The sequence below is a fragment of the Manihot esculenta genome, chromosome 13, assembly GCF_001659605.2.
Source record: "Manihot esculenta cultivar AM560-2 chromosome 13, M.esculenta_v8, whole genome shotgun sequence".
Lineage (NCBI taxonomy): Eukaryota > Viridiplantae > Streptophyta > Magnoliopsida > Malpighiales > Euphorbiaceae > Manihot > Manihot esculenta.
This window is the reverse complement of record NC_035173.2, coordinates 1,585,563-1,601,111: the sequence shown is the minus strand read 5'-3', so window position 1 is coordinate 1,601,111 and position 15,549 is coordinate 1,585,563. Positions and strand designations below refer to the sequence as shown.

General features: G+C 33.5%; 2 protein-coding genes and 4 non-coding genes across 18 annotated transcripts; 5 read left to right on the top strand and 1 right to left on the bottom strand.

Moving 5' to 3' along the window:
* Positions 1-1,313: 1,313 nt before the first annotated feature.
* LOC110630349 (60S ribosomal protein L17-2) lies at positions 1,314-4,240 on the top strand. The gene is made up of 7 exons (XM_021777803.2): positions 1,314-1,422; positions 1,514-1,550; positions 1,644-1,684; positions 3,243-3,473; positions 3,561-3,663; positions 3,744-3,811; positions 3,928-4,240. The coding sequence occupies exons 1-7, from the start codon at positions 1,420-1,422 to the stop codon at positions 3,976-3,978; spliced, it is 534 nt and encodes a 177-aa protein (XP_021633495.1). The 5' UTR covers positions 1,314-1,419; the 3' UTR covers positions 3,979-4,240.
* On the top strand, positions 1,848-1,977 carry LOC122721651. The gene has a single exon (XR_006348355.1). It is a non-coding gene; the product is annotated as a small nucleolar RNA snoR74 (small nucleolar RNA).
* On the top strand, positions 2,236-2,366 carry LOC122721653. The gene has a single exon (XR_006348357.1). It is a non-coding gene; the product is annotated as a small nucleolar RNA snoR74 (small nucleolar RNA).
* Positions 2,629-2,759, top strand: LOC122721652. The gene has a single exon (XR_006348356.1). It is a non-coding gene; the product is annotated as a small nucleolar RNA snoR74 (small nucleolar RNA).
* A 3,097-nt stretch (positions 4,241-7,337) lies between the features above and the next one.
* LOC122721628 lies at positions 7,338-7,440 on the bottom strand. The gene has a single exon (XR_006348332.1). It is a non-coding gene; the product is annotated as a U6 spliceosomal RNA (small nuclear RNA).
* Positions 7,441-8,401: 961 nt separating this feature from the next.
* Positions 8,402-14,588, top strand: LOC110630050 (mitochondrial import receptor subunit TOM20). 13 transcript variants are annotated; one of them, XR_006348262.1, is made up of 8 exons: positions 8,402-8,707; positions 8,926-9,004; positions 9,092-9,261; positions 9,349-9,396; positions 9,927-10,013; positions 13,432-13,598; positions 13,721-13,812; positions 13,893-14,588. XR_006348262.1 is itself a non-coding variant. In XM_021777359.2 (7 exons), the coding sequence occupies exons 1-6, from the start codon at positions 8,609-8,611 to the stop codon at positions 13,573-13,575; spliced, it is 627 nt and encodes a 208-aa protein (XP_021633051.1). In that variant the 5' UTR covers positions 8,402-8,608; the 3' UTR covers positions 13,576-13,598; positions 13,721-14,588. The 13 variants fall into 13 exon arrangements, 6 of the variants coding, with proteins under 6 accessions (XP_021633051.1, XP_021633047.1, XP_021633052.1 ...); XR_006348261.1 differs by having other exon boundaries at positions 13,709-13,812; XR_006348264.1 differs by adding an exon at positions 11,201-11,334 and having other exon boundaries at positions 13,502-13,598; positions 13,721-14,588.
* Positions 14,589-15,549: the final 961 nt, after the last annotated feature.

The window sequence follows — 15,549 nt, the reverse complement described above, 5'->3', positions numbered from 1 at the left end:
ATAGAATTTTGTAATAAATTTTTTTTATTCAATTTAAGTATTTTAATATTATTTAAAAATCTAATCTTTTTATATTATTAAAAAAATATATAATATTAATAAATAATCATTTTGATTCAATTTTTTTATTTATTTTCTACTCAAAATGAAGTTAAATTAAAATAATTAAATTTTTTAAAAATTAAAATCAAATTAAATTTATAAATTAAGTAGATTAAACTCCAGTTTAAATTGAATACTAACCATTCCCGTAGTATTAAGAACACAACAATAACTATAAAACTAGACAATTTGAATTTAAATAGAAGATCACATAACATACTTGAAATGCACTTTGAGCTCAGAGCCCCTGGCCTTCCAGGCTGCAAAAAAAAGTCATAAACACGATATTAGACGAAGAGTAAGGAAAATTACATTAAACAATAAAATAAAAGCAAGAAGCGTATATATATATATATATATATATATATATAAATAATTATTTAGTTTTTATGATATGATAAACTTATTAATTAGTTTATTAATTTTAAAAAATATATTAAAATATCTCTAATATTTTAAAAAGTTTATTGATTAGTTTTTTTATTAATTTTGATATTAAATATTTTATTATTTAGTTTCTATGATTTTAAAAAATTTATTAATTAATATCTCAAATTTTTTAAAAGTTTACTAATTAATCCTTGCATATCAAGAACATTCTATACTTTTTTACAATATTTAACGGATAAAACTAATAGAGTGATTAATTAGTAGATTTTTTAAAATATTAGATACGTTTTAATATATTTTTTAAAACTATAAGACCAACTAATAAGTTTTTAACATAGAAATCAACCTAACCTTTTTTATTTGTAATAACACTTAATTCCATAATCATCAAAATTCAATCTATTATAAGCTTCAATTATTGGATAAATTTTTTTATTGACTTGTTTATCATGATATTTTAAATTGGAGAAGCATTTAAATGTAATAAAAAAATTCACCGTTGTTATTTTATTTTATGTTAATCTATTTGTAAATTAATTATGATAAAAATTATTTTATCTCTGATGACATGAATAAATATAAAAAATACTGTTTTACTTAGATATATATTTTTTAAATTTTAGCTCGACATAAAATTTTAATTTCTCTTTATATATATATATATAAAAAAAAATCGACGAATAGAGTTTAATTGATACTGAAATAGACAATCTGAAAAGCCGCAAACTATTTCTCTGCAGGCTTCACATTCTTTGAACAGGCCACGTAAAGCCAGGCCCACAAAAAGTAAAAGATTTTTCTATAAAAAGCCCAATCCACATATCCAGGCATTAGGGTTTTGATCGTTTGTTTCTTATAAAGGGGATCGCTAACGCCTCTTCTCTTTCGTTGGAGGAAGCACATCTTGAACATCCCTAGGGCAGAAACATGGTACTCTTCTACTTCTTATTTCCATTTGATACTTTATTGATCTGGGTCTCTGTATCTCTTAAATCAAATTCTCTGCGCTGTTTCTTTTCAGGTGAAGTACTCCAGAGAGCCTGAAAATTCCACCAAGTGTAAGTATAGGACCTGAGATGCCTGCTGCTTCTATTTTTAAATCTAATTTTTCTTATTGTTGATCTAGTATGGTGTTTGTGCCAATTTTACAGCCTGCAAGGCCAGAGGCTCTGACCTCAGAGTGCACTTCAAGGTAGGATTATCAGATCTCTTCTTTTTTAGTTGGTTTTATTTTAAACTGAAGTTATACTAGGTGAATGAATGCGTAATTTTAGTTTTGTTTTGCTTTTGTAGGATTCTTAAAAGTAATAATTGTTTTGTGATTTTTTTTAAAGATTTGGTTCTTAAACCTGATGAAAAAAGCAGGGGCCTGTTGCCCATGTGAACAGGTCTCTCGTAAACTTCAGGGAAATCACCTTCATTGTTATTGGGTGAACCTCTGTTTTTCTGTTTGTGGCTGAAGGTTCAGTAAATGATGATACATTTTGACAAATGAACTGTTTATATCTGACGTTCTTTTGCTATTTAATTGATTCGCATATTTAGAGTTACTATTTGATTTCTTATTGTCATGATTGAGATTGATTTATACTTAACTTGTTATTTAAGATGAAATCTCTAGTTAAGTTGTTTTGGTGTCCACAACTTTTTTCTCTGTTGCTCGGTGAATGACTATACGTTGCTGCTAATAGTAAAGCAACAGCATATGTTTGAGAAGGCTTCTAGTTTAATTTTAACCTGATGAAAAAAGCAGGGTCTTGTTGTCTCTTGTGAACTGGGCTCTCGTAAACTTCAGGAAAATCACTTCCATTGTTATTGGGTGAACCTCTGTTTTTCTGTTTGTGGCTGAAGGTTCAGTAAATGATGATACATTTTGACAAATGAACTGTTTATATCTGCCGTCCTGTTGCTATTTAATTGATTCGCATATTTAGAGTTACTATTTGATTTCTTATTGTCATGATTGAGATTGATTTATACTTCTTAACTTGTTATTTAAGATGAAATCTCTAGTTAAGTTGTTTCGGTGTTCCACAACTTTTTTCTCTGTTGCTCAGTGAATGATTATATGTTGCTGCTAATAGTGAAGCAACAGCATATGTTTGAGAAGGCTTCTAGTTTAATTTTAACCTGATGAAAAAAGCAGGGTCTTGTTGCCTCTTGTGAACTGGGCTCTCGTAAACTTCAGGAAAATCACTTCCATTGTTATTGGGTGAACCTCTGTTTTTCTGTTTGTGGCTGAAGGTTCAGTAAATGATGATACATTTTGACACACGTGTTTACATCCTATGTCAGGTTTCTAAATAACTTGATTCAATCTGATTTTGTATTGTGGCGATTGAGATTGTTTGCTTTTTGTTAACTTGGTGTTTTAAGATTAAATCTCTGTTTCACATTTTTTTCCCTCTGTTGGTCTTTGAATGCATATTTTGCCTAAGTTTGATGTATTGTGCCTAAGTTTGATGTATTGTGAGCTTATTACGTTTCAATGAAGTCAAAATGTCTTTTGGTCTATAGTAAATCAACAGCAACTGTTCATGGTTGACAAAGCTAATGTAAAAGTGGAAACTGTTTTTTCCCATTTTAGTTTTAACATGAACAAAAAGGTGGGATTCTATTGCCTCTTGGCTAACTGCGAAAACCTGTTACGCTGTCCTCTTTGTTGGCTTTGTCTATGAGTAATGTTTAAGCTGATTTTCTTTTCTCCTTATTTGGCAATCTTGACATTGACCAGTTCATTTTTTTCATAGAATACAAGAGAGACAGCCCATGCCTTGAGGAAGTTACCTTTGGCAAAGGCCAAGAGGTATTTGGAAGATGTTATGGCTCACAAACAAGCTATACCTTTCCGACGTTTCTGTCGTGGTGTGGGACGTACTGCTCAGGCGAAGAACAGACACTCAAATGGGCAAGGAAGGTGGCCTGTTAAATCCGCCAAGTTCATACTAGACTTGCTCAAGAATGCTGAGAGTAATGCTGAGGTATCTACTTGAACTTCACATTCTGCCTCAGTAGTATTGTGCTCTTCTTGCTTGCAGCTGTGAATAACTTGATTCTCTTTTATAAAGGTCAAAGGCTTGGATGTCGATGCCCTCTTCGTTTCTCACATCCAAGTGAATCAGGCACAGAAGCAGAGGCGCCGAACCTACAGGGCTCATGGAAGAATTAATCGTAAGTTTTGATTCAAACTCTGATATAATTTATATTTCCTTGTTTTACTTATATTGATGTGAAGTTGTTGTCTTTTGCAGCTTACATGTCTAGCCCTTGCCACATTGAGTTGATTTTGTCCGAGAAGGAAGAACCGGTCAAGAAGGAGGTAAGTCGCTCGTTCCTTGTGGCAAACTAAGAATGATGAATAGAAAGCGTAGATTGTTGTTGTTGCTGCTGTTTATCATTTCATTATCTCATTCATTAATGTGTTTGGTTTTGCAGCCTGAGACACAGCTGGCTACCAGCAAGTCTAAGAAGTCCCAAGCCATATGAACCGGGCTCTTGAACAATTTTCCGATGTTCATCTTTTTCTTTTTTTTTTTTTTAAATTTGAGAGATTTTGGTGGCTCTTCATAAATGAGCAGGTTACTTGGTTGAATTGGACAGCTTGTTCGTCTGTTTTAATTTCTAGTTAATTGTTCTGAGATATTTCTCTTTTCGTCATACTAATAGTTTTCCGTATTGGGTTAGCTACCTCCATTTTGTTTTGTTGTTCAAGAAAACGCAATGAGTATAATATAATTTATTTTTACAATTGACAAGTTTTATTTTATTAGACAGTTAACGAGTAAATTATAATCTAAAGAAAAGTGCAAATGCATAATTGACAAAACTTTTCTGCATTGTAAAAAGTTTGATTTCCCTCATGACCTATCAATTCTTCTCCGAAACCTTTTCGTGTTAAAGAAAAAGAGGATTACAGATCTACAGGAGAAGACAATTAACGGGAGACAGAAATGGAGGCAACTGTATCGCCTTCGACAAATAAACTATACTATTGATTTTAACATGCCAAAATGTACACAACTTGCAGCTGAACGACGGATTTGGAGATGCCAGTATTTGTCAAAAACTAAAACTAGTGGATTTTTTTCCTTGATTCAATTAACTTCTACTGAAGATAGTTTGAAGAAGACTCCAATATCGGTGCGTTAAATTTCGTTGATTTTAGTTTATGAAGAAACTGATCAACTTAAATTCCCACCCCCGCAATGGTTCATCATAATAGGGACGGTCAAATAAATAGACTCAACATGCTATTCAGTAGTCAGTCCCACAAGGTAAAACAGCGGTTGGGCTAGTGATATAGCCTCTTGGCATTCTAATCATCCTTGCACTCTCAAAGGACTCTTTTTATACTCTAGGATTCATAAAGAGGAATGCTTACAAGTCTACTGGATACTTTGAACTGCTGGCTCAAGTATGAAAAATCATTCAGAATTTTACTCTACAAAGCAAAGGCACTGTTCAACTAAATATCTCTCAGTAACAGTTAAGACAGGTTCAAAATTAAGTCACAAGAGTTTTGTTTGCCTCAATCAAAGCCGACGAAGTGATGAAGTCTTATGTTGCCAAAAGGGACTTGTTTAGTTGTGTTTCTCATTGCACAACACATAATTTAGCTACACAGAAGGTCAAGTAGCTACTATCATCCATGTTTAGTCCTGACAGAGAAAATCTTCTTCTTCTTCTTCTAATGCACTTCTATTTTGATAGAAACTAGCTACTATTATCCATGTTTATTCTTCTTCTTCTTCTTCTTCTTCTAATGCACTGCTATTTTAATAGAAACTAGCTACTATTATCCATGCTTAGTCCTGACAAGAGAAAATCTTCTTCTTCTTCTAATGCACTTCTATTTTAATAGAAACTATCTACTATACAATTTGGCTTGTTTACTAAAGTTTCTTCTTCTTCTTCTTCTTCTAATGCACTTCTATTTTAATAGAAACTATCTACTATACAATTTGGTTTGTTTACTAAAGTTGCTTTTTGCTATTGTAAAAAACAGAAAGCAACTTTAGCAAGTTAACCAAACATAGTCTAGGCTTTTTCAGGCTGCACTAGTTGAAAACCATTGCCAAACGTAGTCTATTTCTATATCCCATTACAGAAAAGACCATTGCCAAGAGATGGTTATGGGATGCAGTACCTCGAAATATAAATTAACAATTGATTTAACATGCAAAAGTGCACACTACTTGCTAGTGAATGGCAGATTTGAAGATAAACGTATTTGTCAAGAAATAAAACCAAGGGATTTTAGCGGATGAAGAAACAGAACAACTTAAATTTTCACTCTGATGATGGTCCATCAAAGGGACAAAAATACATAGACTAAACACACTACTGAGTAGAAAGTGACAATGTCAAATTATCCATCTTGGCATTTTAATCATACTTGCACTCTCAAAGGATAATCATACTTGCACTCTCAAAGGACTCTGTATAATCTAGAATTCATAAAGAAGAATGCTAAAAGCTACTAGAGACCTTTAACTACTGGCTCAAGTACGAAAAATCATTCAGAATTTTATCCTACGAAGCAAAGGCACTGTTTCAACTCAGCATATTTCTGTAACGGTTAAGGCAGGTTCAAATTTAAGTGAAAAAAGTTTTGCTTCCCTCGGTCAAAGCCAAAGAAGCAATGGAGTCTCATGGTGCCCAAGGGGACTTTACTTGTCTAAAGTAGCTACATTAACGTCATATAGCTGGTATTGTCCATATTTTAGAATTCCCTATAGTTTCCCAGATATATGTTAAGCAATAAAAATCATCTTTGTCTAGGGATTAAAATATGGGTGTAGAATCAAGTCTAATACTATCTAAAATGGCAGTAAAATTTACTTTCCTATTGACCATTGGCAAGTCTTGGATAAAATAAGAAACATGGCCCAAGAATCTAAGAACCCATGAGATTACAGAGATCCATGGAATTTCAAGGCCCTATACTGGGAATGCTGTGAAAGCATAGAAATGCTACTCCAGGACCTGTAAACAGACTACTCCAGGACCTCCAGAATCCAGATTTCCCAGTTTTCTCTAAAAATGCTTACAGGCAATTGCACTCAGGGACAGCTTATGAATACAACCATGCAGTTGGCTTGAAAAACTACAAGTATCAAAGATACTGACCAACCATAAAACTAGTTGGAACATTCATCCAGTACTATTTAACGTCAATGATATTCTTCTACAGGAAAATCAGGAAAAGATGGCCAGGTGATCTCAATTCTCTATAGAGTTTTCAAATCCCAGTTAGAATCACACACACACACATACAGAGTGCTAATATGCATTGCTTTTGGAGGAGCTAGAGTACTGAGTTCTCCACTATAGTTTTATGGCACTTACTAGTTACTATTGCTAGTTGCTACTGCAGGATAAGAACTTCCCTTGGAAATGATAATAAAATAAGAAAAAACATTCGACAAAAAAAAAAAAAAAAGAAACAGAGGCTCTTCATGCTGCAGGCCATTGTTTTAGGAGTTCATAGACCACAAAAATCCAAGATATCTCCTCTCATGACGACTGGGAATTACCCTAATAATAATGATAGTGCTAATAATATAGGGAAAAAGACAGTCTAAACGTTTTCTGCAAAAGACCAAATAGCACGACCTGTAATGCCATTCCATCAGTTAATCTAAGCAGACTCGATTGAGGGGTGGGAAACTAAAATCATATAAGAAAAGAGGAAAAAGAAATATCACAATATCAAAACCTGTCTATATGCGATTCAAGTAGCTTATTGAACCAGAGCTCGATTGAGCCTTGGAAAATTAAATTCACAGAAGATAAAACAAGAAGGAAGACATTGAACCAGAGATTCATAAAGATTTTTGGGAAAAAAAAATTTGGACCATTTCTCGATTTGTGCGTGTCATCCTTGCGCAGGGGCCATGCTAATCTTCTCTGTATCGTTCCAATTTTATCGGATGTCCCCGAAGGGACGCTTCTATGCTGATATATAAAGTGTAAATATTAGACATAACTAAACGATGTGGGTTTTGGTTCTCTTCTAACCATAAGCGTCAGCATTCTTTTCAAACACGTCAGCTAATTAACTGGGGGCACCAAGCAAGCAAATTTTAAACTCTTCGTGGGCTACAACCCATCTCTATTTTAGAGCATGTGGTGACTGGTGAGGCCCAAATCCTAGTGATATGAAACCTTGTAAACTGTAATTTAGTAGCAGGACGATGTTAGATGAAGAGCAGGCGATCCTTAATTTGCAAGCCTCTTCTTATCCTACACAAAATCAGTAAAAGGAGCGAAAACGTGATGTTCTCGTTTGCTTCCTCGGTTGATATGCAATGATTTGGTCCTTGACAGTCTACCATATCTCGTTTTGAATTTTATCTCGCCTTCACACTTGATTTAAAAATTACACGTCAACCGTTGCTTTTCTCAAATTTTAATTTTTATGAGTAGAATAATATGAATTTATTTTTAGTATACTATTATGTTTAGTCTCTTGATTAAAAAAATTTTTAAATTTTAAATTTTTATTGTTCTATCTAAATACAAATTTAATAAATTAAAATTATATTTTTATTAATTTTAATTTTAGTTAAATTATAAATAATTTAAGACTTTATATTGTTAATTTAAATTTGTTAAATATATATTTTATTTTTATTAAACATAAATATTATATCGTTACGTGTAAATATTATGTCATTTTAGTCTCATTATATATATATAAATGTATTTTTTTTAATATAAATCGAAAAATAATAAAAATTATGAAATAAAGAGACTATCTAATAAAGAAAATACATTTAATACTGCATATGTTAAAAAAATTGTCTTCAATAATGATAGTTTAAAATTACAAATATATTAAATTATTTTTTTAGAATAAAAATTAAATTTAATTATACTTCAATTTAACATAATCCTTGAAATCTGATAAAATTGTAAAATCCCGTGCGAGAGAATGGAAGTTTGGAAACCTCTTGGCGTTCACACTCGTTAGCTTCACATGACTTGTACATAAGCATAGCGACGCTGTTTCTTCAGCCGTCACCGCTTCCAGTCGTCGCATCCTTTCGGCTCCCTGTAGCTCTCTCTGTTTCCCCGTGTTATTAACTAAAAACCCTAGAGCTCACGACAGAGAATGGAGTTCTCGCAAGACGACTTCGATCGGCTCCTGATGTTTGAGCATACTCGAAAATCCGCTGAAGCTACCTACGCTAATTATCCTCTTGATGCTGATGTTCGTATCTCCATCCTTTACTACCTATGTATTCTATAGCAACCATTTTACTCTCTCTCTCACACACTTGCTGAGTTCATTACAGAATAGTTTTGTTCAACCAATCTGATTTTTCTCTTTTATATATATATATATATATATATATTTATATAATTTTATACAACCATATTATCATGGGAGGTTTAGTTAATTGTTGCTTAAAATGGTTATCTGTGCAGAATCTGACTAAGTGGGGCGGAGCTTTGATTGAACTGTCTCAATTTCAGAGTCTTCCAGACGCAAAAAAGATGTTGAATGGTATTTATAGTTATGATCAGAAATAGCAATTTTTAGAACTCTGTTACTTGTTGAATGACGCTGATGGAGTGGATATTAACTCTATAGATGCCATTTCCAAGTTTGAGGAGGCTTTGGTGATAAATCCTGCTAAGGCTGACACCCTATGGTATATAGGAAATGCAAACACTTCATATGCATTTCTGACTCCTGACCTTTCTGAGGCCAAAGGGTATTTTGATAAAGCTTCTAATTACTTTCAACAAGCAGTAGATGAGGTAATCTATTTATGTTTTCAGGGTAATATTTTAATTTGATTTCTAGGTTTCCAAAAGAAGCTTAAGAGTGCAATTTAATCAATGTAGGAACCCAGTAACGATCTCTATCGCAAGTCTCTAGAAGTCACTGCAAAGGTATTATTGCAGTTTTATCCTCTCTCTTCCAAATTGCTTTTGCTTGCTTTCTCCTGTCCTTCCAAATTGCTTTTGCATGTTGTGGCTGTGAAGCCATAAGATCTTTAAGACCTAGGGGAATGCAGTTTTGTGCACATTTTTTTACTATCGGAGGTGTTAATTTTTTAAGTTACCTTCGCAACAGAAGGCTGATATAATTTGCAATATTCATGGGAAAAAATCACTAAAGTACAAGGATATCAATTGAGACATTACTTCTCCAATTGGTTGATGTGTTGATGTCTATTTGAATGTTTGTCCAAATTTCAAGATTGATACTCAAAAAATAATGATTGGTACATGCCTTTTCACAGAATTCAAATTATTAAAGAGTACAGAGGGGTAATTTTCCTTCAAAAGCTTATCTAAACGCCTGAACCTGTAATTTTTTATATTGTAATTCTGCACCTGAACATAATACATCAACCGAGAGGGATTAATATTCATAATTATATATTTGAAAATATTATATATTGGTCATTTATTGTCAGGCACCAGAGCTACACATGGAGATCCATAAGCATGGAATTACTCAACAAACTATGGGCGGAGGGTCTTCTGCTTCTTCAAATGCAAAGGTGAGGGATGTTATTATTATTATTATTATTATTTTATGGTGAAAACATGAATCATCAAGAATTATTTTCAGCTTTCCATTGATAGCACTGGCCTCTTTGAAGAAGTTTTGTTACCCTTCTCACTGGAGGATATATAAATATTTAAATGTAACGTATTCTGATTTCAATGTAATAACTTCCATGTATGGTCTTGTTCTAGTATTTTTATTGTGTAAAGTTTTTTTTTTTCCTTCAGAACAAGAGAGATTTGGTAAGGGGGGAGGTCAAAGTAGGAAAATGAGTAGAATTTTGCTCTGTGTTGAATGTTGACATGTTTTAACTATATTCATGATATTTCTGATTGAGATTCTTGGCCACCGGCCATCTCAAATAGGAACTTAACCACGCCCCAACCTGCAAATCTGAAAGTTTGCCAATTTGCCCAGTTAACCCGAGGAGTTGCTGCAATTAAAAGGATTTTTTTGCTTGTGGGAAATATCCAGGGGAATTGAATGTAATTATATTTAGAATTTAGCAGCTTTTTAGTTTCTGTGCTTTGTATTTGTGGCTTGAGTGATACTAGTACCTTTTCAAAAGTGTATATCCAGTAACTGAAGCATGACTAGTGTTATTAGTCTTATGCATTGTAAGCACCCACTACAGGATAGGCACAGATTCAGCTCGTTAACTTTTTCTACATTAGTTCATTGCTATGTTATGCGACAAGAATTCCCCTTATCTCAGCCTTGAGACATATGCTTATTGTCTTCAAATGTTCTTCTCGAACATATTTATTGGTTAGTGCACAGTTAAATAGCCTTGCAGGAGGTTGTTAGGCTTAGAGATGGTTGAGTGGCTCCTCCCTTGTTTAGTCAAAGCACCATTGACCATGCCTATGAACCAACTCAGCCTCACCCAGTCTGGAAATAAACATGAGGTTTTGGGTGTGGCAAGTCCGAAAATATATAAAAACAGAATCTACTCCATATATTATGCAAGAAATACAAGGTTGAATCTCCTATTAAATGTTATGATTAATTAGAGATGGGTAGGAATGGTGGAGATTGCAGTTGCTGTTAAGTAGTTTTCAACCACATGAGGGAGTCTGATAATTTAAAATGTTTAATGCATACAGTTTGAGGTCTTCAATTTGTGTTGTTATAGCTTCATTAAACAACCTTTTCTTTTCCCTATAACTTGTATTTCAGGTTTCCAAGAAGAATAAGAAGAGTAGTGATTTCAAATATGACATTTTTGGGTGGATAATCCTTGCAGTTGGAATTGTTGCATGGGTGGGGATGGCGAAATCCCATGTTCCTCCACCTCCAAGATAAGCTATAAAGTAAATATGCCAATGCTTGCCGGAACCTTTAGATGTTGATCAAACAATTCCAACAGGAAGTCATGTAGTTGATTGAGTCAAGCATGTGGTAGTTCATTCCACACGTTTATTTTGAATCTTCTGTAACTTCATTGTTAATTTGGTTGTCAAGGTTATTCTTGTTCAAATTTTAGCCATTAGCATGTGTAATCAATATATTTATGCTTTCCGTTTTTCCCTCTCACTTGGTTGGGTTATTGAAGTTGTGAAGCTGTGCTTCCCATTAACATGGGACTGTGGTTGGCACAGGAGGTGCCATTTGATTTGATTGCACTCAATAGAGACAGGAGATAACCTGGCTATAATGACAAATATATGCCATGCAATTTGGATTATGATCTTGTTGAGTTTCACATGGAACTTAATAATTTAGGAATTACTGCTTTATGTGGTTCAGTTACAACCATTATTGATTGTTCCTCTTTCCTTGTTCGTCCACCTGGCAGGCCCAATGCTCCAAACCTAGGTGTTGATTTTTTTACGTTTAACTTCTCATTTTAGTTTGTTGGTTCAAATTCTATGTAGTATTGAAACAAGAAGCAAATTGTTCTGTATAGGGAAAGAACCTGAAGGTACATAGTAAACATGCAATATGAAACTTAACTCAACTAAGCTTGATCAAAACTAGTTAGGTTCAAATATATGGTTCCTGTTCCAGCTTGTTTAGAGCTATAGCTGCTAAGGCTGCAGTGAGGGTGTAACTCTTTTACTTTAATCTTTTTTATTCTTTGATCTTCTGAGAATGGAAGGACCACTTTTGTGACTGATAAGTGGTTCAGCATCCAAAATGAAGGGCGAAATAGAAAAGCTTGAAGTTGCAACAATATATGTTGTAATGTACAGATTAAGAAATTTGCTTTAATCTTTTCTGTTTCATTCAGCAAATAGAATCTTTGCACTTCATTTGAGACATTTACTCATCAGGCATTTATGCGCTTATCATAGAGTTAATCTAATTCTTTTTCTCAGCTATTGTTTATTGGCTACTATGGCTATGCCAACTCTACTGTTCTTAAGGTGTTTGATGCTGTTCAGCTTTTTTCTAAAACTAGTACATTTTGTTTAGCTATTAAAGGTTCACATCTGCTTGTTGAGCATAAGCTTTTACATCTCTAATTTTGTTGTTGATGTGCCTTTTGCAGATCTAGTATCTAAGGAAAGTTACTAACTGTATTTGGTGTTAATTTTGTTATTTTGTTTTAGATTTTATATCGTCCATAGATGCTTCTTGTACCTTAAATTTTGGATATAGGGGAACTGTGCAGGAAAATTCTATCCCATTAACCACCAAACTATTCTTTTAAAATATATTTCCAAGTTAATCAAATGAGTCTGTTACCTTAGCTGGAAACATAAATAGGCTGAAGGGAATGTCTGTCAACAATTTATATGTAGCCTATCACCATGCTTAATTTTGTTTTTGTTTAATCTTTCTATTCATTGCGAGGAATTTTACTGATCATCCATAAGATTTAAGCTAGAGCAATGATATTAGTTGCTAGACTATCCAATGAAATGTTATCCACCAAAACTACAAATATACGACACTTTGGACTATAAAAGCTGTCTGTTGAATTGAAGCTTACTTTGATCCATTTTTTGCCATCATGGCTTCCACCCTAGTCCCCACTGGAATCCAAGTTTTGTGGGCGACAGTGACTTCTGTTACGACACGTTTCTGATTGTAGCATTTAAATATAAGTGAGAAGATTGTTTTGGGCCCATTCACTGCCTGATGCTTCTATTCTTTCCCATTTCTCCTCCTCACTTCTTTGTTTACTTACAGTCAATGGTAGCTGGATTACTTGGATTAAATGCTTTTTACCTATGAGATGGGCATTTTAGAATTTAGAATAGATGATTTTATATTTGCAGGTCCTGATTAGTTATGGTTTAGCTTAATATATTGTTTTTTTGCCACTATCTTTCTTGTATGTGTACATTTGTATAGAAGGTGGATCATAGAAATTGAACTGCTCTTCGTGTTCCTAGGATAGCAGCAGGATTCTTTTTGTATAATCTTGAATTTCTCCTAGTTTGTGTTGAATTTTGTGACAGATGATAATGGGATTATATATTTCTAGAAGGCAGTGGAGGTCAAATTCAAGGATTATCTTTGCTGCTACAGGTCCACCACTTTCTCTTAATGGAATGAAGTGCTGGATAAAGCTGTCAAATTCACAGTGGCCGCATTTCCATTAGTGGAAACAAATCTCAAAAGAGAAGTGAGAAATCTATATAATACACCAGGTTAATGTGTTGTTACAAAGTAGCACGATAATGTTAAACTAATAGAAGTTTACAAGGCATTCCACTTTGATTATTTTTTTATTAGGATTTATTGCAGGAGATGCTCCCAGAAATTGTAGTGAAGAATGTTTCTTTTGCCGCAAAGATGACTTTACTTTTGCAGTAGTTGACGTCCATCCTCTTTCATTGGTGGGATTTCTATTGATGGCCTTCTTCCTAGATTGTCTCTCTGAACATCCAATAATCTCTTTTGTGCTTCTCCCAACCAGTGGTTGCTGCAGACGCAATACATGATTTAAGTGGATCTTGATGTTTCTATATTACCTGGAGGTATTCTTTCAATAATGAAGAGTTAGCAGATTTTTTAGGGTAAAGAGACATCCACGTATCTTCATTAACTTTTTTATGATGAGTGGATTGTATCCTCCAATGGATAATGCAGAATTAGTTAAGAGGCCCCAATAATGTTGGATGCTTTTTTGGTTGGAAAAGCAAGCATTCATATTATTTGATGTTGATACTCAGAAAAAAATGATATCATTACATGAGTCTGGTGGATGTTATGTTGCGGTTGTTTTAGTAATGTATGAGGAGAAAAATCAAGCTAGTTTCATAGAGAATGGAGGAGAAAGTGGAAAGTATTCGCATATTGGCTAGTATGTGGAGGACCCTACTAGAGATATGGATTTGCATTTTATGTGATGGTTGGTTTTGTCCTTGCAGCAGTTTCATTTCAAGGGATTTATACCCTTTTTTTTTCTGGCGAGGGATTTTTACCTTTTTCATTTCTGGGTTTTTGAGAAACCATGTGTGAATGCCTATGGCCTAGGTTTGCTGAGCTATTTTCCCCCTTCGATGCATATGGATGTGTGGTTATTTATTTATTTTTGCCAAAATTATAGGGAATCGGAGGATTTGAATATGAGATTTTACAGATGCATTAATCGTGGCAGTGATGTTTTATTTCTTTGTTTCTTTACTTTTTTTCTCTATTAATTTAAAATTCAATCATTGCTATTGTTGTTTTAAAATAGTGTTAAATTTCAGTCCGGTTGAAATCGGAGTATGGTGAGGTGTAACTGCAAGTATATCCGTGGAGCAAAGAGAAAGAGTGGAGAGAAGGCGTGTGCTGTGCGAGGTTGGTGGCTTTAAGGTACAATTATATGAAATATAGTGGGTATGGCCATTATTGGGAAGTTAGAATTAAAGGAAAGGTTCTTAGTGAAAAAAGATTTAAACAATATCCCATGAGCTCGTACCTTGTACAACATTCAAATGATTTTTCTTTTTTAAATTTCTTCTTAATTTAATTCCTTTTAAGTGGGTCTGATGTGTCCTATCCTTTCTTTTCACTCTTCTAATTATGTTAACATGTTACCCATCAACTCTATAGTTCAAAAAAAAAAAATTTCTAAAATTTTTTTAAAGTTATTGGTTCATTAATTTAGATTTGTGCAGGAAAAGTTTATTAACAAAGTAAAATAAAATACTCTATTCTAAATTTAAATGTACTCCCTAATTAAAATAAAAAAAAATTATAACATCTTATCTTATTTTTTGAGAATAATAAAAAAAAAATCTATGCCTACTCTTTGGACAAAATAACAAATTGAAAATTGTGTATTAATTTTTCACACGACCAAATTCTTGGGATTGCTTATCGTAAATTTTAATGTATTTTTTTTATCGCAATAAAAGATTCAATTTGATTAATGGTGGGTAAATCAAAGGTAGGGCCGTAGGGTACGGTCCACAAGCACGATGATTGATTAAAAATGGGGAGGATGACGATAGAGAGTGTACGGACAATAATGGCGAAAAACAACACTTGGCCATTGAGGTCACAGTTTGAGGCATGCTTCATGATTTTGGCTTTAGAATTTATCTCTTCTACGTGTTTACGTGAGCCTCACTAAGTGACTCACA